The sequence below is a fragment of the Trichophyton rubrum genome (genome assembly GCF_000151425.1).
Source record: "Trichophyton rubrum CBS 118892 genomic scaffold supercont2.2, whole genome shotgun sequence".
Lineage (NCBI taxonomy): Eukaryota > Fungi > Ascomycota > Eurotiomycetes > Onygenales > Arthrodermataceae > Trichophyton > Trichophyton rubrum.
The window spans coordinates 804,289-828,862 of NW_003456427.1; the positions used below are offsets into that span (position 1 = coordinate 804,289).

Below are 24,574 nucleotides of genomic sequence, written 5' to 3' on the forward strand. Positions count from 1 at the left end.
CGAGTTGTTGTTGTAGCCCTGCGATGGCGAGATCTGACGAGTTCTTCGTTGTCTGCGGAGGCAGGCAGCACGAGAAGGCGTGCGAGAGCGTCTGCCGGGCCATCGGTAGACAGGCGCAGATGATGCCCGAGTTGACCTCCACCGCGCTCCAGCTCGATATCGGCGTCGTCGCCCCTGCCCAGTTCTTAGCCGAATGTCCTCCTTTGAAAAGAAGTCAGGAATACCTACATGTCACGTCTGTGGTGCCAGAAGATGCTGCGACCAAAGTCACCCGGTAGATGCTGGTTATACACACGCTGCCTCCTTGTCAGTCTTGCTCTGTCAACGGCTATCAACAGCCAACTGGGCTACTTACAATGATCCCAGAAGGAACACCAGTATCAGGGCAATCTTGTCTCGCTTCGTCAGCTGCAGACGCAGAATCTGCTGCACTGGCAGAACCAGCAGTATCACATCTGTCGTGATGTTGATTATCGCATACGACAGCCAGTTGGGGAAGCTGCTCAGACAGGTGTGCGGAATCGACCTGTCCCAATACGCCTCCACGGGCGAGCACTGCCAGATCGTCGGTGGGATGAAGGCAATGCCCGAGAGGATGGTGAACACGACCAGGCAGATGCATATCCGCCTGAAGTACTGGTGCACGTAGAAGATCCTCAAGTACAGCAGCAGGATGGACACCTTAGCCAGACAAATCACCAGCTTGTATAACACTTGAGCGACAAGAATCCACTGCCAGACCGGACCGTTAGCAAGAGCTGTGTTCTAACTGCTGCTGCTGCTGCTGCTGGTGATGATGATTGCCTACCTTGAGAGACCTCTTCTCCTGCTCGTCGGTCATATCCCAATCATGTTTGCCGAATCCATACCCAACGGCTGCAGACATGTCAGTCACCTTGATATAGATATTCAGGCTGGGTTATACCGCAGACATACCGACATTCTGCGTTGTCGAGAACAGCACAGATAGCACCTTCAACATGTTAGCAGTGGAAGTATACTGGAGAAAAACAATACAGATCCACCTACCAGGGCTGCCAGAATAGTCCAGTCGTCGACCTGGATTCCGCTCCTCAGATATCTCGAGACCAGACGGATAGCCACGAAGACGCCAGCAACAATCACAACCACCACGTCCGTCACCCAGAGCTGGAATCCCCGACTAGGCATGTCGGCCGTTGGACGCCCAAGATCCACCATCTTCCTTCAGACCAGCTCGATCATTCCACTGCTGAACCAGTAGGCCGAGTCGGATGAAGATGAATGATTGCACCTCCACGAAGAACGGGGAGCAGAAAGTGCGGCTCACGTAGTTGTTATTCTTATTATTCCTTTTACTATTATTACCATCCTGCATACGCTCGGAGACGCACACACGCATATGCAGACGAGGCGAGCGGACAAGGAAACGAATCCCGCGGTACGGTACATTTCCACCTGTAAGGACCTACATGGAAACAGAAGCAAACAATTGGTCCGGCCGAAGCAACTGCTTTAACGGTGCAACGAACTAAGTACCTAGCCAGTTTGGGCCCGGAGTCGTTGGTATTAACTATTATACCGAACCGCATGGCCCTTCGCTCTTCTCCTCCCCCCCCTCTACCTGCTTGCTGCTGGACGGACCTCCCGCTCAGCCGCCTGGCCCATATGAAAATGGCGTGAAGAAGAATTCTTCTCACTTTCCCACCCCTTACCCCTGGCAGGCAAGGATGCCACTAACCAACTCAGTACTCTTCCACCGCGCCCGATCACATCCTGGAAAGTTAACATGGCTGTAGGTAAGTCAGTGTGAGCAGAACCCGTCTGTATCCTAATGACCCCCCCTGTAAGTTCTGTCTTCGTCTTGTGGCAGGGTTCAGCAAAGGATGATTCGACAGTCAAAAAACGTAACCGTTCATCCTCCTCCACTCCTCGACGGGTCGATCTGGAGAAACGACGGCATCCCTTGCGATCGCTCTTGTTCGGGACAAAGCAAGCGGAGAGACCAAAAGCATCTACATTACGTACATGCACTATGCCAGACATGGGAATTGGGCGAAAGAAAGAAAGAAAGGGCCAGCCTCGATGGGCTTCAAGGGTAGGTCTGTATCATACTCCCATGGTCCAGGTGAGTGTACTGGTACGACGAGCTCCCTCTGCCCCGTCGTGGTCGTGTAAGCAGTGAATGAATAATTATAGTATCAAAACACCCCCTGCAAGGTTGCACTGCGCTGGGGAAGCTGGCCTTGGGGAAAGATACTGATGGTTGATGGGCGGGAGGAAACACGAGTGGGGACCGTCATGGTGCGTCTTTGAACGGCAGCCAAGGGGATACGAGCCCTGGTAAACCCCGAAGCATCCTCCTGCAAGTGATGACGGCGGTGATGGATTGATAGTCGATCGCTATTCTGCTTGCTTCGGACTGCTGATTTGATCCTGGCATCCGTGGACAGCGACGATCCAACGTGATGCTGTTCGCATGCTGGGTGCGGAGTAGTTCGCTATGCAGTCATCGGATGGGCATTGATGATGGCGCCTCTTGAAGAACATAATATCGTGTCGCACATATAGGTAGTTAACTGAACTCGTCAAGAAGCTCCATTTTCTTTTGTTGTCCCGAGACGTTCTAGATCAACCTTCTTTAGCTTGTTCCACTAGGCGAGTAAAAAAAAAAGGTGACTGCAATATCACAGGCAATGGCTATACACCTGCCGAGGACACAACGGGTTCACAGGTAGTGGCTCCAGTCCGCTCTGTGCCAGTGATGGCTCAAAAGTCATTGTTGCGACAGATATGATCTGTTGAAAGCTGAAACAAAAGCGGCCATGGATGCTGGACAGTTTCATACTACTCCGGCATGTACTATGAATATCAGATTCCAGCATCTGCAGCCCCTGCTGAGTCCGAGGCCGCCGCATAAGCACTCTGCTGTTTCTTTGAAGTGCGTATGGGGTAACTAACTTGTTACTTAGTTAATGTACCCACCGCTTTCCAACTGCGATCGACTCCCCTGCTCTTGGTCTTGTGGTGTCAACTCAATCATACCTGAACTAAGACCGCAAACTGTTGGGTGGGAAAAGGGGGATTGGGAGCAGGGAAGCAGACACCATAACTCCGTGAGAGCCAGGGTTTGGAATAACTGGACAAGTTGGATAGCTGGGAGCATGGCACCCCTACCAACAGGGCGCTCATGAACCAGCGCAAGGCTCGTTGGATCAGGCCGAGAGCCAATGCCCCCTACCAAATCACACGTATGCATACGGGGTGATTTCAGAGCAGACTGGAAGCGCTCTCCACTCAGCAATTGAAGAGTGTGGCCGTGCTTACAATCGAGTCTCTGACTCCTGCGGGATCCAAACTGAACTGCCTTCCCCAGACCAGGCCACACATTACAGTACGGTCCGGCTGGGAGGACGACAGGATCTTTTTGCCGATAAGCAATGCAAGGCTGCGATCCCTGTCTGGAGCCAAAGTCAAGTAACTATCTGGGACCGTCGGTGGACCTCAGAAACTGTCGGCTTAACAGCTGCTTCTGCAGGTTCACAGCCTGATTCAACTCTCAGGCTGGATGTTATGTTCATTCTCTTCATCTATATTGCTGGTCACACACAACTATATGTTTTCACCAGGCCGAATGTCAATATCGAGCTGCATTATCGGTACTGACCGACGCTGGCACGCCCTTGGCCTCGTCATGTCCGTCAAGCCCCGCGGCTGTGGTACTCTAGAAAACGTACCGAAGCTTCCTCTGGTCCGCGCTGGGTGATCAAGAAGTCCTCGTAAAGAGGCGCCACGGCCGTGGTCATGCTACCACCAGCCGGCCTTGTCAAATAAGCTTCTCTCAGTCCAGATCTACATCTTGTCGTATACCCTGCGTAAGTATATATATGTAGCAGGACGGACATCCTCAAGCCTCTGGAAATTGCCCGCAGGTCAAAGAGCACTAGTAAGCCGTGTTAAACGCCTCTTACCCGCCTCTAATGGCAAGATGCGGGGGGTGGCTGACAACCTAAGGCCACTATCTTGACCTGTCTCGTATAGAATATGGCCGCGCCCTGTACAGTGCCTGGCGGTGGACGGTATTCTTGAGATCGTGAAGTCCATGAAGTTTCCGTCTTGGAGATGGAGAAGTAAGAAATAGAAAACAATTGCCAAGGCGCTAATTATATAAGCTTACTTCTGGCCAATAACATCGCGGAGTCTGACCAATAGTATTATAAGGATTCAAAAATATTTAACCAATTACGGTCAGCAATTTCAGCCAATCGTAAAATTCTTAACATGAGCACATTTATGATTGGAGGTTACAGGATAAATCGCTTCGTTACTTCAGACGACAAGAAAGTTCGATATTAAAATGATACCCTGAATTATCGCCTACTCTCCGATGAAATATATATTTGCAAATCCTTCCTTAACCCAGCAGTCGCTTATCAATCCGCCCCAAAAGTCATCGAGTTGGCAACATATTGCCTTCCGCTGCCTGTGTTGATGTTCTGGGTCCCGCTGTCCGCGTTGTTGAATTGAGAGCCCGTCCCGTAGTGAGAAAAGGTCATGGACCCAGGGGTATCCGGTGCTGACGGAGGCACTTCCGACAGTGCATGTATGGCCTCAAGCACTTCGCCAACTTGAGCGCCTGTGGCAGATTGCATGGCTCGATTTCCTGCCAGCAACTGGACGTTTTCCAAGAGCGCCTTCATGAGCTCCTCTACCTGGGACCCCTTGCCGAGTCTGCGTATGGCAAGACGGTACCGCTGAAGCCTCGAGTGATCGGGGGACACCGTGACTTCTTGCAGTATATCCTTCAGCGCTTCGGCATTTTCACCGCAGGCTTGGACGACGGGCATGATGGCCCGGAAGGTCGCTTCATCAATGCCATTCTCTTCTAGGTGGCCCTTGACAGCCGTGAGGGTGTCTGTGACGACCGGAAGCCTTAATGCAACCTCTTGAAAAGCCCGTGGGAGGCGATCGGCGTCTTTAAGAGCATTGTGGATCTTAACAGCTGTGTCGACTATAGAGATAATACTGGATATGAGTCCTATGACCTCGATACCCGACATGTTTATTGTTGACTGCGATAGAATAGGGAGAGAATTTGAATGAGGCCCACCTAGAGCTTAAGGCTAGCAGGAGTATAGGCGTACAAACGTGGTCCGCCCTACCAAGTTAGAAGACTTCATATATATACTGGAGGCTGTGCTCTGGGATTATTGTATTGCACACTGCCACGTCAGCCAGCGATGCCAAGATTGAGTTCGCTCAAGATAGTGGTGTCCAGGTTGTCTGCAGTTCGGGCACGATGCAGTACATTTCACTGCATATCGCAGCCGAAGACATCTCTGGCAGCAACCCATCCTATCATTAAGGATACATTATGAGTATGACTTGTTCTAGCAACAGAGGGCTCACATTCGGACGAGAATTCCTCCATACCTGCAGATACTTGCCTACCAACCTACGGAGTACATACGCGAATCAAAAATGAATATATAGGAGACATCAAGCGCAGAGAATGCGCTGAACCTTTCGTCAAAATCACATATTTTAATTTATACAGCAACTCCCATGCGGTTAACTAGTCCTTGAAGTGCATGACTTCGGCTTGGTACTGGCGACCACTACCAGTGTTGTTGAACTGTTTACCCGACCCTGCGTTGTTGAACTGACTGCCAGAACCAAAGTGGGAGAAGCGGGATTCTCCCCTCTCGACAGGCACAGACGGTTCCATTGCTGATAGTTCTTCCATTGCTCCATGCAATCCTCTGACCTGCTCCTCAACAGCCCCTTTGATGGCCTCGTCCTCCGCCAGGACAACTGTGTTTCGCATCATTCCCAGAAGCAGTGCCTCTATGGTGTTTTCGGGTCCCTTGTTGCGTACAGCAGTAACATACTGATTCTTCCTGGACGATTCAGGCTGAGAAGCGGTCTCTGAGAGTATCTCCTCTAGCGCTTTGGCTTTCTTGCTGCTGTCTTCGAGCGAAGGAATTATTTGCATGATATCTCCCGCCAGATCCCGCCACTTCATTATATTTACGACCGCCTGGAGTGCTTGCTGGACACGGTAGATCTGCAGCCCTCCCTTATGAAAAGTCGTGGGGAGGTCAACGTCATTCTTCATAATATCATACGCCCCGGCTGCTGCTCCCAGTGAGGCGATCGTGCCTGAGATCAGGTCGTCGAACTTTGTGGATCTCATGTTTGGGTATGTCGACGGGATAAGAGTGTTGTTGGGCTCTGATTCTGAAGTGTGTCCATCTTTTCATCTAACATTCGCATATTATTTGGCCTTATATTCCCCTCCCTCCCCCTGGCATAGAGACGTGGCATAGCCCCCGCGGAATCAGGTGTCTCAGTCCCTATTGGGGCCTGGGTTCACAGTTATCGCTTGCAGCTGCAGCCTCATCACTAATCCGTTTACGCTTACGACAATCACATCGATGACCCGTGCAAAAACAAATGAAGCCCAACGTCCCGTCTGCGTTCTGTTGTTATTGGTCATCCCAACCCGGCCGGGTAGTTTCTTCAAGACCTGGGTAGTTTGACAGGCTAACTCACTAAGCACCTGCTCTCACCTGATTGTAGGGCCTCACAAAATTTTACCTAGCACAGATTTGATTTACTATTTGCAACCTCGTCTGAGCTGAGATATGGACTTAACCCCTCACCCAAAGAAGCCTCCATAAGGAATGACAGAGATGACCAGTTTCTCGATATGTCAAGCCTCGACATGGATTTGAAGAGAAGACCCAGCGATGAACTAGCAAGCTCGGCCAAAGCCTTGCGACTTGAGGATAAAAAAGATAATCAATATAATAATGATGGTGACGGCTCACAATACAATAATACTTCGACCGGCAGGCAGTACGTTGCCGATCAAATTAACATCACCGAAAACCGGATAGGTGAGGACTACTTTATACGCTTCAGTCACTCTACTATAAATGTATCCTTCGTGAGCCTTGTTGACAGGGACAACCTCTAGACAAGGGCGAAAACCTCGAGTTTCTCAAGGACTTGCGGTTGACAGACCCTCGCGACGACAAGTCCCGTATCCTGGACACAAAGGGTGGCCTTCTGGCTAAATCTTACGAATGGATTGTTGATTTTGGGGATTTTAAGAAATGGCGCAGTGACCAGGGCAGCGGCGTGTTCTGGATAAGCGGTAGCCCAGGCAAGGGGAAGACGATGCTCCTCTGTGGCATCATCGACCATCTGAGTAATCCCGGTGTTAAACATATTCCTCCGTCTTTCTTCTTTTTCCAGGAAGGCGATTCGCAGCTTAACAACGCTACTGCTGTGCTCCGGGGCTTGATTTATCTTCTTGCTCTCCAACATCGATCATTCCTGGACTACTTGCAGGAAAGATACAGCCTCAGTGGCGGAACACTTTTTGCAGACCCAGAGAACTTCTTCGCCTTGTCCAATGTTTTCAGAAACATGCTGTCGATCCAGACGACGAAGCCGATATACCTAATTGTTGATGCACTCGATGAGTGCCAAACAGACTTACGAAAGTTACTAGACCTTATATGCCAGACATCATCGACACCCTCCAATTGTGTCAAGTGGATTGTCTCCAGCCGAAACCTATACGATATCAAGGAGGTATTAGGACCTTTCGAACATAAGGTCTACCTCAGTCTCGACCAAAACGATGCGCTAATATCTACCGCCGTTAATACATACATCGATCATAAGGTGAACCAACTCTCAAGGGCTAAAGGATACAGTCGTCCGGTGCAAGAAGAGGTTCGGAAATATCTGAAAGAAAACGCCAACGAAACGTTCCTCTGGGTAGCTCTGGTCTGTCAGCGCTTATCAGGTATCAAACCGTGGAATACGCGTGCTGAATTGCATAAATTCCCCCCTGGGCTAGAGGATATGTACGGAGTTATGCTTGGTCAAATGCTCAAGTTAGATGATAGTGATCTTGACTTCTGCAAAAGCATACTCGCTATCGCAATGATTGCTCATCGGCCCATTACATTTGCAGAGCTTCCTTCTCTAATTGAGCTCGAAGGTGATATCTCAGGGTATACTGAGTGGTTGGAGGATATTATTAAACTTTGCGGTTCATTCCTGATCACTCGTCGAGAAACCATCTACTTCGTGCACCAATCCGCAAAGGAATACCTGCAGACTCATGCCTCTACAGAAATTATGCCTTCCGGAATCTCTGATGTTCACTACGGGGTTTCATTACGGTCACTTACGATTTTGATGCGGACGCTGAGACGGGACATATATGCACAATCTCGACCCGGATTGGCCATCAATCAGATGGAAAAGCCTGACCAAGACCCCCTGAAAACCGTCAGATACTCTTGCGTCTACTGGGCTCACCATCTCCATGAAGCCTACACAAAGAACTTACAAAAGTGCCGGGATTGCCTCAGTCGAGGCGATAATATTGTTCATCAATTTCTCAAACGGCTCTTCCTCTATTGGCTTGAATCTCTGAGTCTGCTGAGGCGGATGAGGGCAGGCATAATTGCAGTAGAGAAACTCGAAGGCGTACTTGAGGTTAGTTGTCATTAACTTAACACAATATCTGTTCACAGTAGTCAGCAACGACATATCTGAATCATTAACTAATCGTTCTAGGACCTGGGTGCCAACCCTAATTTGCTGACGCTTGTCCAGGATGCTCGAAGGTTTGTTCTATACAACCAGGTGCTGATTGAGAATGCGCCGCTTCAAACATATGCCTCAGCTCTCGTCTTCATACCTGCGAAGAGTGTCATCAAGGAGTCATTTCGAATGGAAGAGCCAAAATGGATGAAAACATACCCCATAATGGAAGATAGCTGGAGTGCATGTCTCCAGACACTCGAAGCCCATAATGATACAATCAGATCAGTGGTTTTCTCACACGACCATAAACATCTTGCATCAGCCTCAAGCGATTATTCCATTAAAATCTGGGATGCGGTATCCGGGAAATGGGAGAAAACCCTCAAAGGTCATACTAACTGTGTTACCTCCTTAGTTTTCTCACATGACAATAACCTGCTAGTCTCTGCTTCGAGTGATAAAACGATTCGGTTCTGGGGAGCCCATTCAGGAAAGTGTCTGCAGACTCTCAGGGGCCACGAGAATCACGTCAGATCGGTTGTTCTCTCTTATGACAAGGAGTTTCTTATTTCCGCCTCGTGCGACCGCACTATCAAAATTTGGAATATTACCGTGGGTGAGTGTGCTCGAACCCTTAGAGGCCACCTTGACTGGGTTAATTCTCTGGCACTCTCGCATAAAAGTGGCCAACGTCACCTTGCATCTGCCTCAAGTGATCGAACTATCAGAATATGGGATGTCGATGATGGTAGATGCATTACAATACTCAAGGGCCATAGCGACTGGGTAAATTCAATATCCTTCAAGCAAAACAGCGTATACCTTGCTTCAGGATCAAGTGATAAAACTGTGAGAATTTGGGATGTTGCTACATCCACCTGTGTGAAAGTACTCCAAGGCCATACCAACTGGATCAATTCCGTGGCATTCTCTCACAATGGCAAGTACCTCGCATCTGCGTCCAACGATGCATCCATTAAAATCTGGAACAGTGATGGCAAATGTGAACAGACGCTTCGGAGTCATAGCTGGACAGTGACCGCTCTGGCATTTTCCCCGGACGACCAACGCCTGATATCTGGCTCCTCGGACCGTACGATCAAGGTCTGGGATATGAGTATTATAGGCAAAAATATGCGAGTCGTCAGCGCTCATGATAAATGGGTTGATTCTTTAACATTCTCCCGTGATGGAAAATTCATAGCATCGATCTCAGACGACTGGACGCTCATGATCTGGAGCGCAACCACGGGTGAGTATATGCATACTCTTGGGAGCCACAAGGATATGCTCAATGGGTTATGTTTCTCAAGTGATACCCATTTAGCCTCTGCTTCAAGTGACCGAACCGCCAGGATATGGGACATCACTACGGGCGAATGCAAGGAAACCCTAGAAGGCCACGAGGACTGTGTCAATTCTGTCGATTTTTCGCCTGATGGAAGTCTCCTCGTATCCTCTTCGGGCGACCATACTGTTAGGGTCTGGGAGGTTGACACAGGCATGTGCATACAGTTATTCGAAGGCCACACTGATTCGGTGGGAACAGCTGTGTTTTCAACAGATGGCCAGTACATCGCTTCCTCATCACGCGACAAATCTGTCAGAATTTGGAGTACTGCAGAAGTAGAATGCGTATGGGTATTGAATGGCCACGATGGTTGGGTTAATTCGGCAGTCTTTTCGGATGACAGCCAGTTCGTTGCATCAACATCAACAGATAAGACAGTCAGAATCTGGCATGTCCGTACGGGCGTCTGCGCCCGCGTTCTCCATGGTCATAAGGACTCGGTCAATGCCGTCGCATTTTCACATAGCGGCAAGCTCCTCGCTTCGACATCAGCCGATGAGACTCTCAGGATCTGGGAGACTGGCACAGGCAAGTGCGTCGCTGGTATCAATGCAAGAATTCTGCTTCATACTGTGTCCTTCGACCCGACAGATTCTTATCTACTTACTAAAATCGGGCGAGTCGCACTCGGTTCATTATTACAGCCCAAAACCGGACAGCCGATCTGGCATGGCTACGGTATGAGCCCTGACTTGACTTGGATAACTTGCCACGGTCAAAATCTGATGCGTGTGCCCTCTGAACACAATCTACTTTGCAGTGCTGTATTCGAATCGACAGTGGCCATTGGCACTGAGTCTGGAAAGGTGTTTGTGCTAGAATTCAAACCAGATATGATATTTCCCTCTCTGCGGGTGGAAGAAAATTGGATGATAGACGAGCCTATGGCGGAGGGCTGGCAAGCGCCGCCCACCATCCCGTTCCATGAGCTTAGCGCTTCCGCGCAAGCGACAAGCGCCCCGCCCACGCAGGACGGTGATATCTCTTCGGAGCAGGAGGCCCCTGGGCCACCCATGCAAAATTACGAAGTAACAATGAGAAGGGAGTCAGATTCAGACGGTCGAACACCTTTACATCTTGCTGTTTTGAGCAATAATGAGCAGCTCGTGCTACAGCTTTTAAGAGACAAAGAAGTAGATCAAAACGCAAAAGACAAGCACTCGCGGACTGCCCTTTTCTATGCGATACAACAGAGAAAAACAAAAATTGCTCTTGCTCTGGCAGAGAAGTGGAATGTTGCAACCCGAGTGGTTATAAGTCATTTAAATCACCCGGCGCAGGATTACAAAGATAAGTCTCTCTTCAATGCGATTATGAGACAAAATCACGACGAAATAGGGTTTTTAATCGAAACTGGTGCAAATACTGAAGCTAGAGGATACGGTATATGGCCTGGTTGGAAAGGTACTACACTCCACGAAGCAGCCTGGTTTGGAACCCTGGAGATTTTGCAGCTCATGCTAGACTGTGGAGCAGAAAAATATGCAACAGATATTGGGGGTCGAACTCCTTCACACCACCCAAACTGGTCCCGTACCAAAGAGATATCCAAATTTTTGAGCTGAGTACTCCTTTGAAGATGAGTGGTGATCTCGTTAACTCATGTCAGCATTGCTATGATCGACATAGCAGTTCTGCAATTTTAATTATCTCAAACTTCGCTTGATTTAAGCGCATACATCTTCACGGGTAGACGGTTTCTAGGGAAGCCGCGCTGAAGTTGTGACTTTACTACTTGTAAGCCGGCTTGCCGGAATATACTTGAGAACTTGCTTTCCTCCCTGGAATTCTCAGTCAATAACCAGACCATAATTTCAAACTCTCATCAAACGGCCGCTCACCTTATAACAGTACTGTCAGTGCTGTTGAACACGTCAACTCCACGGATGCTCAAATTCTCCTTAATAATAAGAAGCCCGGTACCTGCTCTGAGGGCTGTATTACACCTCCTCAAATACTGAACCAACTGCTCATCTGTGAGGTGGCAGAGACACCATTGATTCCAAATTAAATCGTACTTGACATCCTGAGCCGGGTCCCATTCTTCTAAGCCGACGCTGAAGATATCCCGGATACCGCTTCTTCCATGGAGTCTTTCGGTGAATTTAACAATTGGCTCGATCACATCAACCTGCTCAGCGAGACCTAAGAGGACGCCCTGAGTAAATCTCCCGATTCTACAGCAGCATCGGGCAAAATTGATAGAAATCAGCAACCAGACTTGCCATGAAGAAAAGTCGAGCGTTTCATTATTCATACCCTGCACCTCCTTCCAAGGCATCCATGAGAGTTCGCAAGCCGGGACCAGTTCCAATCCCCAGCTTAGCCAGAAATTCTCGAGAGCCTTGAAGGTCGACTTCTGACATTCCCGGCTGTGCCTCAGCAGTTCCAATCATTTCGTCCTCATTTCCATTTTTGCCCTGCCAGAACCGTCTACCGTCATCTCTCCTTATCAAGGAGTCCGGTGGCATATTCTTAGGGGAATCCATAGTTACAGTTGTAATGGTATGGAGTAGTCCTGTGGGAGAAGTTTCATGGAAAACAAGAGATTCGCAAGGAGAATCCACTATCACAGCTGGCTGGATCCAAAGGATATTCCTAGAGTATCGAACGGCTAGTTGGAAAGATGCGGGATCGGCGTTGACTCCGCGGATATCTAACGAAAAAACCGGAGGCGCAGGCAGGCCAAATCGGAAGGTAATACAACCCGGGCAAACATCCTGTTCTCAGCTCGAGGCTGTGACCGGGCCAGGGTATTTGGGCTTGAAGGTTGGGTTCCTTTGCATGTAGTAGCCTTGACGATTGGCGAAGTTTCAATAATCCCAGTGTATGCACTAAAATATAACCTTCTGTCACCCTGTCAAGGAACATTACTTTGACATGTTCCCCCTGGCCTCCATGACGTTGACGTGAGCGGACCTATTTCTCCCGCACGAGGAAAGAGAAAACGTTGAGGCCTCTACTACGGCCCCTCCCCCCAAAGCTGTATCATGTACGGCCTATCTGGCCTTGGGCGAGAAATATATATTCGGGTCCGCTCCCCACCATAACGGCTTCTCAGTGCGTGAGCTGCCATCAATTGAGTCATATCTGGGCCCGGATAGTTCACAGTATCAGCCTCTATACTAATTCCCATCGACTGCTACAGCCATGCCTACCTGCCCTGACGGCCTACCCCATCACGCTTCCGCTGGCGGAGCCGCTGTTGTAGGTGATGGCAAGTGCATCATCACATATGAGCGACTGGGATCCAAAGTCAGCCATCTTGCACCACACAAAACCTGCCATATCTATATGTCTATCACGAACCCGGATAGCAAGACGGCCAAATTGAAGAGGATCCAAGTTGAATGTGAGGGAGAAGATGAGGGCAAAATCACGGGGACTTGGATTTATTTCGGCCATCACCATGTTCTAGACATTCATGTCCCAAACGTTGACTCGGACTTTGAGATCTTGCCTTCAGTAGGCAGGCAAATCCCCAACTCACAACCATTCGGCACCAACGTCACTTTCGAGCTCAGCTTGCCCAACCATAACTCATCTGTCAAGATAATCTCTGTTGCTCTGGGATTCGGTCACGATCACGACTCAGACCCCAGCTTGGAAGTCTCCGAGACGAAGGTGTTGATATCCGAGTAGTTCGCCTTATTGGCTGTGACCAGTTTCACCCCAAGGTTCCGGAAGATCCACGTATCCAGTGTTGGTGTCTAGTTATCAGTTTGAAGAGTGGTCGTCTCTTACTTCTGCCTATCTATTTTTTCCCTTCCCGCAGCCAAAACTTTTTTTTCCTTTGCACTGCACCCACGCTCACTCATTCGCAAGGCAGTCCCACTTTGCTATCACAGTCGTTAATACCTATGTACGAGTGGTTGTCGTGACATTTTCTAGCCCTGTTTGAGTGGCGCAGCCAGCCGCACCTAGGCCAGATTTCTCGGTATCTCCCAAAAGCAAAGTTAGCTTGCCAGACAAATATATAACCTTTAAGCCTATCAACCGTAGGCGAGAACAGAACAAACTCCATTTTTGTCACCTCATGTACGGAGTAAGTAGGTTAGGTACAGTCATGGCCTGCTGATGTATAGTGCCCTGCAAGAATGGAGATTGGGTGTGTAGTTCAAGCTAGCCATAGCCGATATTGATTAATAAACAGTAGATAGCTAACTAGAAGAGAGGTCCGGCCCTTGTGTAACTCAAATGCTGCAGTGTTAGCCCATAAGCGAGTGGCCGTCTGTTTTGACATCATTCATCCCCGGGTCCATCGTATGAATCTTTCCTAGTCGCCAGACTGTAATAATAACAGTCAGCTGAGGGGGTATTGATGTGCCACTAGCTGTGAAGGAGATTGGTGGAGTAAGACTGGGGGTTGCCATTGTCATCCAGACATTTGATCCAATTAAACATCTGTAAGGAGAAAACCATACTGGGCGCCGTGTCATATCATATACCAGTTAACCTAGCTGAGAGCCTGTCAATATTCCCTGCGACTTCCCTGCAACGGGCTGATTGCCATCGTCGTGCGCCATTTCTAGGATGACTTTATACTCCCTGGGCTGCGATGGGGACCCCGCCCGCTGGTCCTGTCACACCGAGGTACGCAGACCCTGACTTGACATGGTTGGAAATTTCTGAATTTTCTCTAGTATCAAACGAGACAGATTGTATATTGGTCAACTGGTTGGCCAGTCTCAAAGGGCCATCGAACCGTAGGGAGGACATATTCAGAGACCTTACCTCTGAAGGCATTCTTTGCCGTGACGGAACCTGATTGGGGAGGCTGGCATAGGTCTTGCAGGCACTGCCTCCCGCCGCGCAGCTGCACTTGTATTGTTAGTTTTGGCCGCAGAAAAACGATGACCGGGGTTAACATCTTCAGATATCTTGCATTGGGCCAATGGAAGAAATTCATTCCGCAGCCGAATCAGCTGTTCAAAAATGCAGCCCCGAAAATCCAGGAAAAGTTGTTAGACTGAAACCATTCCAGACTGCAGTGGCTTCGATACCTCCTCTGCCACCGTTTAATTCTCTCCTTCTCCGTATAGCAAGCAATGTGCCAAACAGCAATTCAAATTATATAGACTAGTTTCTAGTCAAAGTAGCCACGAGCAGCGCTGCAAAATTTATCGTTCCGCTTCGTTCTCTTCGTTGTACTTATCACCGAATGCAGAGCCACATAGACATTTTGCATGCTTGTCCGCTCCATAAGCCCACATCGCCTGGATGTACTCCCAATACTCGGGCTTGAAGCCAGCATTTTCCCAATCAACAACACCTGATAACCTCCCGCCAGTGACAAATAAATTGGTCATATGTATGTCGGAATGGGTAAATTAGACTTTATGCTTTTTTTCGTACAGAAAAGAGAGTGGTGGCTTGTCTCTAGCCCCGTTGACATCTTGAAGGAGACGGTCAGTGAAACCAGAGACCGTTTTGAATGGACCCCAAGTCTGATAGAAGAACCTGTGGTCACTAACGGGCCCCCCTCGTGTATCTGCAATAAGGTACTTTAAGGTATTTGGTATTAGTCGCAACTCGGTAATGAAGTTAGCTAGGTCTTTACCTATCTGTTCTAGTTCTTCCCATGTAATGCGATGAAGTATGCTGCTTAGACTGCGTCCAACAACTTTAGTCATTAAGATAAAACCCGATGTTTTATTGACCATGAATGAGTCGATGAATCGCGGTGTACTAATCGATATATACTGTTCCGCCACTGTCAGAGCTTTGGCTTCATTCTCGGTATTTTCGCGGCCTTTTTTGAGAACAAGGCCTAGTGGAAGAAATTTCACGAGGGAGCCTTTTTAGCTAGGATCCCAATAATCTACCAACTTGTAAATCATTTTTTAAAGCTGTATGCGTGCAAAGTTGGGTATAACGCGTAGGAGTATTTGTAGGAAAAGCCTTCCGACCCAGTTCAGTTCCTCGGGCTCTATGTTGCTCAAATTAGTAAGATCTCGGCTGAATACAAAATATGAGTGCCATACCCGGTTCAACGGGCCAACCTGCTTTTATATGCTCTTCGATATAGATAGTGTGCAGTGGGTGGCTAACAATTCTATGGGTTTTTAGTAGCAGATGTGCAGGCAATGGATGGCTAATGAAATTTATCATCAACTGGACCTTGTATAGTTCATTGTTGTGAGGTATTATTTGTGCTACCTCCAACTGAGGGGCGATGGGCTGAAGCCACCACTATAGAGACTTATGTTAGTAAGATGCCGGTATGTAAATTTTTTGTTTCAACACACTCCGCCATTCTTGGATTTTAGGGCGTCCGTCGGTAGATATGGAGGCTCCAAGTATGGTGACTTGATGATCTCAAATATCCATGGCGAAAAGAGTATCGGATCGAAGGCTCCATAAGATTGAGGTTTTTGGGAACATTCTCTCTACCAGGCAACCCTAGTAGATTGAACATCTGTTCAGTTCCTTCCTTGGTCAGGGAAACGTCGAGAAGTGGACGTAGGTAGCCCTACTAATTATTAACATGTATTCAACCAACGAACAAAATGCAAGCGTACCCCTGGCTGTAGATCTTTGTCTTTCAGAATCGATGGAGGAATGATATATATGCGCTGAGCGCCTGCAGTACGGCCGGTGATAAAACAGCGACCGCAATCACGCTCATAAAGCGCAGCCTCAATCTCTGGGTCCGAATTCATGGGATCCTCTCGGGTCACTATCTCTCACCGGTTAACCATGATCAAATTCAGTTCTAAGACATCTCTCTTACTCTTCTTTGATAGGATCTTCAGCTCTTCATGTATTAAATGAAGAGTCTCCTCCAAAGTACTAGACTGAGTGTTCTGGGAAACGCGAACATACTTCGACGCCTCATCAGGAGTTCTTGAAGTGCCCACGAATAAATATAAGGCGCTATTCTCAACCGCAGGGATCTCCGCGGAGTTTATTATGGTGAATACCTTGCTGAAGTCCTCTCCAAAACGATCATGTCTAGCCAACGCTTCTTCCATGGCCATAATATGATTCGTGTTCTCCTGAAGCAAGAGTTGACGTTGACTGTTTTCTGATATCTCGTTAGTGTTTCGGGCCTAACCTTAATAATTGAACGGATCCACGTGATGCCGGGCCTGGCGGCTGGAACTGTAACATCTTTTATCCGAAACCTTTCAGCCGCCCGGCCCGACCCGACCCGCCGGACGAACAGGTAGTGGACCTCGCCTAAGCTTTGAAGGGGCTTGTCAGCCCGCTCACACACCAGCGCTCACTCACCAATGGAAATTGTTCGTGCCATCGAATTAGTCAGTAGGGATATACGCGCCGAAGCTAGGGGAGGGATATCCAGTTGCATCCACCAAATCGTCCATGCACTCGGGGCATACTACCTATGTATAGGCTGCATTAGCTGGCAAAACTAATGCTTTGGCAACAAATGCTTGTTAATTGATTGGTAACTAGAGCCCGGCCTACCGAGTATATCCATGGGATGTTACGCCGGCCCACATTTACCTGCATGCCACTCTATAATGGATTAGGGTCTAATCATATTCAGGAGACGGCGATTGACGGACAATCGAATACCCCTGTCTCTCCACCAGTTGGTTTTAGCCACTTTTTGGTTGCGCCTTGAATACAGATGTCACAGGCAAGCTTACATTGAAACATTGTTCGTCACTAAGTCTGTCGGAAGATCAGATTGCTATACCCTGCGGCTCCAATGGCGATACAGGATGTATGGGTCATATGAAACCTTCTCTTAATCTACGGGGAACCTACTGCTTGCAGGCGCTAATCAAAACACTGGTTGACGCACCCAAACGTAGATCCCGGTCTTCCCAGCCAGTGATTTCCATGCACTCTAGATGGCTCGATTGGCTCTTATCATAGAAAGGCCCGACTTTGTTACGGAAGAAAACTACACGAGATGAGATGCAAGTTTTTAAAGAAAGTAGAAATATGATTCTGGTGCAATGGATGATTATGAAGGTATATAAAGCTAAGCAGTCCAAGTTTCCGGCATCATGTCTATATTGTTGGAATCCCATCAAGTCATAGACACAGCCTTCCGTTTCCCAGAATTTTGCGCTGGACTATACAGCTGCACCCTTTTTTTATATACTTGATTGAACTCGTATATTTGGGCGATGCCCTTCCGCAATGGTGGTATTCCAAATCCGTCAACAATCACAAACGGAGACCGGACACACAATCCCTCTCTTGAGCTGGAGCCATGGATGCTCTACATTACCTTATTCCGTCTGGAAAAGGACGGAACCTATCACTGGGCTAGTCAATGCAACTACCAATCGGACCGGTATCGTCTGCCACAACACTAATGACGGAGATGGCTTTTATCTTAGCCAATTCCTTCATCCGCATTTGTTGAACTCGACAAGATTCTTGACAGCCGTCAAGGTATCAAGACTTACAGACTATGAGCGCAAGTTTCACGAAGAATTCCACACAAGGATTGGCGAGGTTCCAATAGAAGGTCATACGTGCCGCACATGGCTTCTAGATGCTCTCTTTGAGGTTTCCGACCAGGGACTCATTGATCTTCAGCCAAAAAAAGCACAGTTATCTCAGATCGAAACTGAGGCACTTGGCTATGCCATCAGGGCCGCCGGGAGAGGGGGGGGGGGGGGGGGTGGCCACAGTCGTTACGAGTTTTTGCTTCGAAACCAAAATCACGGTAGCCTAGCACAAGCAAACATATTGTTGCTTAGTATCTGCTACTCTGGGTCCCACAATGAGGCGGAAAGGGTTATAAAATAAGGCCCCCGGCTATAAACCACTTCCGTTGCACCTTTGAGGTCTCCAGCCTTCCTCCTATGGCTTTTCTCCTTTTTTAGCTACTGACTTCCAACGGCTTGCCAACATTACCATCACCATCTGCTTTATCGTTGAATCTGAGAATTACAATATACCTTGGACCGTTCCTCATTCCTCTGACAACATATCCAACCCCCTCCATCCCCTCCTGGCTAAAGGGTATATTCCGAGTAGCTGCCCTTCATCCCGAGGAAAATCCTTCCAACCCAGTAACATATTCCTTGAACGGTATACGTGATTGCCATTGCTTTTGCCACCTAAACCGGTATGCCCTTTCCGGTACGCGGGGTTCTCCCCATATTTGTCGCCATTCTCACCACCAAAAGAACGGAATTGTCGGATGTTATATCCAAAAACTGTTAGAATAGAAAATTGCTCTTAGTTGAATAGCAAGCATTAGGTCAAGTATCCATTCGCGGAACGGACGTGAAAATTGGAATAGACCGAGAAGAGATAACAACTGGCGTAAGGCGTTGAGGAGAAAAAAGCCATACGGTCTCGGTCGATAATAGCGCTGCAAATATTCCTGTGGAAAGATTCATCCCCAATTATGCTAACGATAAGGTCCTCTTGATTGTAATGAGAATCACGGAACCAAGTAGAAGAAGCACCAGGACCAAACGATATACTTTCCCCGCTCCGAAGTTCCCCTCCTAGAAGAAAGAGGATCATCAGGATAGTAGACTGTAATGAGGGCAACACCAGCTAAGCACGTAATCTCGTCGCAGATAGAGGAATGTGGGTTAAGCCAATGTTTCCAGTACTCCCAGCTGCTCTTTTTAGGAATGGTGATGCGAATTGAGTCACCGTCTTCAGAAAAATCGAAGATAGCAGCCACCTATCCTTGTTGATCTGGAAGAGTGAAGGAGGTTATCGAAGCTGTGTTGGACCGTTTCATTGTAAAGTTATGCGACGGGTTAGTTAGCATTAAGATTATATTGATGAGATAGATAAGTGGTGATGTTGTCATCTTAAAGTACTGCGTACACAGCCATTAAATAACTAGTTGAGAAGCAGAAGTGTCGAGGTAGACAGCGGGAAGATGTCTTGCTTTTATTGGCCGTTAGTTAGTTACATCTCCCCACAGACGCAGCAAAGGTCGTTACATGTTGGATAAATGTCTGATTGCTCCAATGCCCTGTGATCTGCCTGCTCTGGTTTGCCTCAGTTGACGACCCCGGAGGTTAAATGTCAGATATTTTAATGTTTACAACGGCGAACAGGTGGCATATGGACGCAAAAGAGATATACATAAAGGTGCAGGTGGTGAATATATTTATGTTTCATAACTGGTCCCTACACCAACTCTGCGAAAAAGAAGGGAGACGACGGCAGGGACTGAAGTATAAGAGCTCTCTAGAGACATTCTGGAAGATCTTCCGACTTATCTTCGAGAGGGAGATATAAGAGAAGATAGACAAAGAGACATTAGCCGTGGTGGTGAAGATATATATGCTCTACTCTATATATTTCGAACCCCCCCGCCACCACCCCTTCCTTGATAGCCTATGCAGTAGTGAATCAGGATTCTCTCATTCTCTCATTTTATACTGACATGGCTTATAGTCCAAGGTAATACTTAATTTAGTGAAATTATATTATCTCTTAACAAAAAGCTGCGCGAAGTTAGTTGTCTATCTCAACAATCTAGCTAACATCCAAGTGGGGAAACTCGATCGATCATACGATTTCTACCATAATCACCCATATTTCCATTACCCCGTATTCCAGTTATCTATCCAAAGTGAAACAAGCAACCAGTATCAGAACTTAATGGGCAATGACCCTGTAAGCTGGTTATTAGTCGTACATGTACAGGTTCATATACCAATTGCCCGTTAGATCAAGTAGCCACCTATATGAGAACTAATGACTAGATAATCCTTCCTTGATGGCCACGGTTGTACGCTTGGGCTGCTCCCCCAGAATATGCTCCATTTTTCCTCAACGAACCGTAAACTCGTTTTGCAACAGCGTGCAACTCTGCACCATACACATATTCGGTAGGATCTTTGTGCTCTCTCAATATCGTTCGAGCCTGACCGTCAAGATACCCCCGTATAACGAGCTCTGTGATGAAATCCATTGTCCACTCCTGGCATCTCCTGATAACCTATTTCGTGACTTGTTAATGAAACTGATTGAGCGAGCGCTTGGATTTTGGGGCATGCATACCCCTTTAAATGGAGCCATATAATTCCCGACAGTTGGTGGAGGGATGCGGCTTGCGATGATTTCCAATTGGCCTCTGGGAGCTTTGTCATTGGATAGTTGCGAATTCTTCGGGTCAGCAACGTGGTTTGCGGATATTTTCCCAATCAGAATAATCCTTTGGAATGACTCATTTGTTGTGGGATCATAGTTTCGTTGGAACTGGAGGGCATATCCGGTCGGTGGATTTCCGATGACATGAATGAGCGTGCCTTTCTTCGAGTCACCAGTGTTGAAGACAAATATTGCTAAGTGTTTCCACTTGTCTGAAGGTGCATAGAAGGTTACGAGGTACAGGTTTCGGAACGTCATGGTCCGCCGTGCGTGTGCATGAAAGAGCGAATTAGGAATGTCTGATTCTATGGACCAAGAGATGATGATGAATCATGATGATGATGGACTTGACTTGATGGATACCTTCGAGGTTCACTGATCTTATATACCCCTCCTAGGACTTTTCGGATGACCCTGTAATGGCTGTTAGGAAGGCAGTCTTCATCAGCCGCAACATCAACCAGCCTATACAAACTCACTGGCTTGCCGCCCAAAAGCATTTCCTGGTGCTAAATGAAACTTGTCGTTTCATTCGCAACAACATTTCCCATTATCATCACATCCTTTTGGTCAGTCGTACCTAACTATTTACGCTCTATGCTAATAACATGGATCTTCGTTAGTCACAAGTCTCCTGATGCATGGCACAGTTCGCGGAATCCAACAAGACAGGGTATTCTACGCTGCTCTTACCCATACGAATAGGCAGAGACCCATGACGTGAAGCCTCCGGCGCGTAACTTAAGCCTGCTGCCTGGCAGCTTGATGCGCTGAAATTATTCAATGCGGAATTTTTCATGCATTCACAGCATAATACTTCGTTTGGGGAGAAATGGAATATTGATACGTACGTTAGCTAGCTGAAAGCATTAATTAAAGTTATACCGGGGCTCTCAGCAAAGAAGTGAGCCCTGTTCGGCCCCTGTCTCCTTCAGCTCACCTGCTTATGCTGCATGAACCGCAAGAACGCCCTCGAAGGGTGTCGAAGGGTAAAAACTACAAGATGGTTGCCTAGATCAAAGCGAAACCTTGTAGGCGCGTAAAGTAACTATTTTAAGTAACGAATTAAGGTCGTCTAACCTAATAAGGTTAGCGAAGTCCGAGCATGGGGCTCTGCCAAAGCTTGGCGCTTAATTTCATGTCACGAACAGCATCAACAACCACAGCCAAAGCCTTGACTTCTCCAGCGATTCTTGTGGCATCACCGCACGTGGAAAGCCCTTCCTAATGAGATTACTATAATTTGGCCTCCAGCAATGTACCCGCCCGCTCTGGCGAAGATGTACTATACATAGGTCGCTTTTGCATTTCAAACTATCCCCCCTGGACCGTCGCATGATATCATCTAGTTTTCAAACTCCCCTCCAGTTTCCCCCCGATGGTTTTGAGCTGGTCGATGCGGCAAGAATGATAGAGGAGGAGACTCTCCCGACTTATAGTCCTGCGAGATACTATCCTGTTCGTTTAGGCCAGATATTTCAAGACAGGTATCAAGTTGTTGGGAAGGTTGGATATGGTGGCTCCTCGACTGTTTGGCTGGCTCGTGAATTCCAGTAGGTAGTTTAGTTTTTATAAAGTGTCATATGACTTATGCTATTATTCCCCTCTTTATTTTTTCCCATTTGACTGGCTAAATAGAGTGTCTCGCCATGTCGTACTCAAGATATGTGTTTCCTCGCGGGAGCCGAATCGCGAGCTCGAAATTTATAAGCATATAGGGGATTCAGAGCATAAAGTTGATCATGTTGGGAAGGCCTTTCATCGTAAACTCTACAGTTCATTTACGGTTGATGGGCCGTGTGGTTCGCATGATTGCTTGGTCCAGGAACCTTTGGGCTTGAGCTTGGATCAAGTGCTTGACATGAGGCACACCAAAACATTTGATCTAGAGTTACTTAAGCCTCCTTTGCGTCAAATTTTGGTGGACCCAGATTATCTCCATCGACTTGACGTTATACACACCGGTACGTTTATGATACAAAAAGGACATGGTTTAATAATCTGACAATCCTAAATCTTCAGACGAAGAACTTGCTGCTTGGAATTGACGACACATCAGTCTTTTCCGTCTTTGAAGAGGCTGAGACCGACTATCAGCCATGCCCTCGTAAGGTTCTAGATGATCGTACGATATACGTGAGCAGGCGAGTTCCTTTCTCGAGTCGATTGCCAATTATTACCGATTTCGGTGAAGTTAGGCTTCGGGATGAAGCCCATATTGGCGAGGATATTATGCCCGATGTATACAGGGCTCCGGAAATAATTCTCAGAAGTGAACGGGATATTTGGGTGGGTATATGGAGCGTTGCTATGGTGGTAAGTCAGAAGCAAACCAATCGTATATCATTTTCTTTCCAGGTAAAAATTGACAAACTATATTCTCAATAGTCTTGGGACATTGCGAAAGGCCGCACCCTCTTCAAGGCTAGAAATGGTGAGAAACTGTTGGATGATAGGCTTCATCTTGCAGAGATGATTGCAATCATGGGTCCGCCACCGAAGGAGCTCTTAGGGCGCAGTCAAACGAGCCTCATATATTGGGACGAAAATGGTAATTGACCCTTCACCCTTTATTACATGCTTTAACTAACACACTCCAAAGTCAATGGAGAGGGCTCGCGCCGATTCCTGATATCTCCCTTGAGACCCTTGCGGATGGTATAAAAGGCGAAGATGTGCCAGGTTTTCTCAGCTTCCTCCGCCGAATTTTACGCTGGCTTCCGGAAGAACGGCCAACTGCGGGGGAGCTTATGTTCGATCCCTGGCTAATGGAGGGCCTAGGGAAGTTCGGGCAGTCCAAGTAGCCATAAGTCTCCATTTCTGTATATCTAGCTAGAATAATCGATCGATCATCGCTGCTTCTTCCGTGTTTTCGTATCTATAGTCGAGGAGGATGACGCTAGCTCGATCTGGTGACGCTAAACCCTGTTGGGAACCAGGCAAGAAAAAAAGTTGAAGCTTCGGAGTTGAAAGTCGAGCAAGCAAAACATCATCAATACCGAGTAATTGAATAGCTGCAATACACGCGCAAACCATCATGGACTCGTATACTACCCCCGAAGAACCTATGTCCGCCCTTGATTAACCTTGACTGAAGATTTACTGACAATCGCTGTGTTTGCAACGAAACAGCCTTACCCAAAATGAGCAGCAGATGCTCTCAAAACGCATGGAGCAGAAGCAGATGAAGGAGGTCATGAACGTATGTTGAGGATTAATTGCCATATCTGTTACGGCCTTTGTTCTGTTTGACTCAAAGTTCAATAATATAATGGCAAAAGCTGACCTGAAACTGGTACTCAGGCGTACTCAAACGTGGTCCAGCGTTGCTTCGAGGACTGCATCTTCGATTTCACAACTAAATCGTTGACCCCAAGAGAGGTCGGCTGTACCAATCGCTGCTTCGACAAGTTCGTCAAGGCATCTGAGCGAGTGACTCTTCGTTTCCAAGAGCAGAATGCTGCTATGGCCCAGTCCGGCACGATTCCCGGAAGGGGCTAAACGAATTAAATCGATCTCTTCTTGTTTCCCCGAATCTCCATTTATCCTCTCTTTTTCGATTACAATCCGCGGTTTCTTGGTCCTCGCCGATGGATGCGGAACCCAGCGGAA

General features: G+C 47.8%; 14 protein-coding genes across 14 annotated transcripts; 7 read left to right on the forward strand and 7 right to left on the reverse strand.

The window, feature by feature from the left end:
* Nucleotides 1-351: 351 nt before the first annotated feature.
* Nucleotides 352-1,170, reverse strand: TERG_01848 (uncharacterized protein; the record flags this gene model as incomplete). The annotated part of the gene is made up of 4 exons (XM_003237078.2): nt 352-732; nt 809-876; nt 937-973; nt 1,030-1,170. 4 exons carry the CDS (start codon nt 1,168-1,170, stop codon nt 352-354), a joined length of 627 nt encoding a protein of 208 aa, XP_003237126.2.
* Nucleotides 1,171-1,709: 539 nt separating this feature from the next.
* TERG_01849 (uncharacterized protein) lies at nt 1,710-3,645 on the forward strand (the record flags this gene model as incomplete). Its single annotated transcript, XM_047747816.1, has 3 exons — nt 1,710-1,774; nt 1,831-2,119; nt 3,136-3,645. 3 exons carry the CDS (start codon nt 1,710-1,712, stop codon nt 3,643-3,645), a joined length of 864 nt encoding a protein of 287 aa, XP_047603781.1.
* A 767-nt stretch (nt 3,646-4,412) lies between these two features.
* Nucleotides 4,413-5,039, reverse strand: TERG_08708 (uncharacterized protein; the record flags this gene model as incomplete). Its single annotated transcript, XM_003237080.1, has 1 exon — nt 4,413-5,039. One exon carries the CDS (start codon nt 5,037-5,039, stop codon nt 4,413-4,415), a length of 627 nt encoding a protein of 208 aa, XP_003237128.1.
* A 515-nt stretch (nt 5,040-5,554) lies between these two features.
* On the reverse strand, nt 5,555-6,175 carry TERG_08709 (uncharacterized protein; the record flags this gene model as incomplete). The annotated part of the gene is made up of 1 exon (XM_003237081.1): nt 5,555-6,175. The coding sequence occupies one exon, from the start codon at nt 6,173-6,175 to the stop codon at nt 5,555-5,557; it is 621 nt and encodes a 206-aa protein (XP_003237129.1).
* Nucleotides 6,176-6,691: 516 nt separating this feature from the next.
* TERG_01851 (uncharacterized protein) lies at nt 6,692-11,469 on the forward strand (the record flags this gene model as incomplete). Its single annotated transcript, XM_003237082.1, has 3 exons — nt 6,692-6,881; nt 6,962-8,502; nt 8,584-11,469. 3 exons carry the CDS (start codon nt 6,692-6,694, stop codon nt 11,467-11,469), a joined length of 4,617 nt encoding a protein of 1,538 aa, XP_003237130.1.
* An 86-nt stretch (nt 11,470-11,555) lies between these two features.
* On the reverse strand, nt 11,556-12,393 carry TERG_01852 (uncharacterized protein; the record flags this gene model as incomplete). Its single annotated transcript, XM_003237083.1, has 3 exons — nt 11,556-11,685; nt 11,746-12,081; nt 12,164-12,393. 3 exons carry the CDS (start codon nt 12,391-12,393, stop codon nt 11,556-11,558), a joined length of 696 nt encoding a protein of 231 aa, XP_003237131.1.
* Nucleotides 12,394-13,054: 661 nt separating this feature from the next.
* On the forward strand, nt 13,055-13,546 carry TERG_01853 (uncharacterized protein; the record flags this gene model as incomplete). Its single annotated transcript, XM_003237084.1, has 1 exon — nt 13,055-13,546. One exon carries the CDS (start codon nt 13,055-13,057, stop codon nt 13,544-13,546), a length of 492 nt encoding a protein of 163 aa, XP_003237132.1.
* Nucleotides 13,547-14,443: 897 nt separating this feature from the next.
* TERG_11768 (uncharacterized protein) lies at nt 14,444-14,623 on the reverse strand (the record flags this gene model as incomplete). Its single annotated transcript, XM_047750830.1, has 1 exon — nt 14,444-14,623. One exon carries the CDS (start codon nt 14,621-14,623, stop codon nt 14,444-14,446), a length of 180 nt encoding a protein of 59 aa, XP_047605520.1.
* Nucleotides 14,624-15,024: 401 nt separating this feature from the next.
* Nucleotides 15,025-15,213, reverse strand: TERG_11769 (uncharacterized protein; the record flags this gene model as incomplete). The annotated part of the gene is made up of 1 exon (XM_047750831.1): nt 15,025-15,213. The coding sequence occupies one exon, from the start codon at nt 15,211-15,213 to the stop codon at nt 15,025-15,027; it is 189 nt and encodes a 62-aa protein (XP_047605521.1).
* A 534-nt stretch (nt 15,214-15,747) lies between these two features.
* TERG_01854 (uncharacterized protein) lies at nt 15,748-16,884 on the reverse strand (the record flags this gene model as incomplete). Its single annotated transcript, XM_047747817.1, has 5 exons — nt 15,748-15,833; nt 15,889-16,096; nt 16,153-16,293; nt 16,426-16,583; nt 16,638-16,884. 5 exons carry the CDS (start codon nt 16,882-16,884, stop codon nt 15,748-15,750), a joined length of 840 nt encoding a protein of 279 aa, XP_047603782.1.
* Nucleotides 16,885-17,104: 220 nt separating this feature from the next.
* Nucleotides 17,105-18,640, forward strand: TERG_11770 (uncharacterized protein; the record flags this gene model as incomplete). Its single annotated transcript, XM_047750832.1, has 1 exon — nt 17,105-18,640. The coding sequence occupies exon 1, from the start codon at nt 18,023-18,025 to the stop codon at nt 18,638-18,640; it is 618 nt and encodes a 205-aa protein (XP_047605522.1). The 5' UTR covers nt 17,105-18,022.
* Nucleotides 18,641-20,588: 1,948 nt separating this feature from the next.
* TERG_11771 (uncharacterized protein) lies at nt 20,589-20,894 on the forward strand (the record flags this gene model as incomplete). The annotated part of the gene is made up of 1 exon (XM_047750833.1): nt 20,589-20,894. The coding sequence occupies one exon, from the start codon at nt 20,589-20,591 to the stop codon at nt 20,892-20,894; it is 306 nt and encodes a 101-aa protein (XP_047605523.1).
* A 1,475-nt stretch (nt 20,895-22,369) lies between these two features.
* On the forward strand, nt 22,370-23,766 carry TERG_01856 (CMGC/SRPK protein kinase; the record flags this gene model as incomplete). The annotated part of the gene is made up of 5 exons (XM_003237087.1): nt 22,370-22,515; nt 22,601-22,913; nt 22,985-23,278; nt 23,351-23,513; nt 23,576-23,766. The coding sequence occupies 5 exons, from the start codon at nt 22,370-22,372 to the stop codon at nt 23,764-23,766; spliced, it is 1,107 nt and encodes a 368-aa protein (XP_003237135.1).
* A 233-nt stretch (nt 23,767-23,999) lies between these two features.
* On the forward strand, nt 24,000-24,463 carry TERG_01857 (uncharacterized protein; the record flags this gene model as incomplete). Its single annotated transcript, XM_047747818.1, has 3 exons — nt 24,000-24,031; nt 24,095-24,164; nt 24,266-24,463. The coding sequence occupies 3 exons, from the start codon at nt 24,000-24,002 to the stop codon at nt 24,461-24,463; spliced, it is 300 nt and encodes a 99-aa protein (XP_047603783.1).
* Nucleotides 24,464-24,574: the final 111 nt, after the last annotated feature.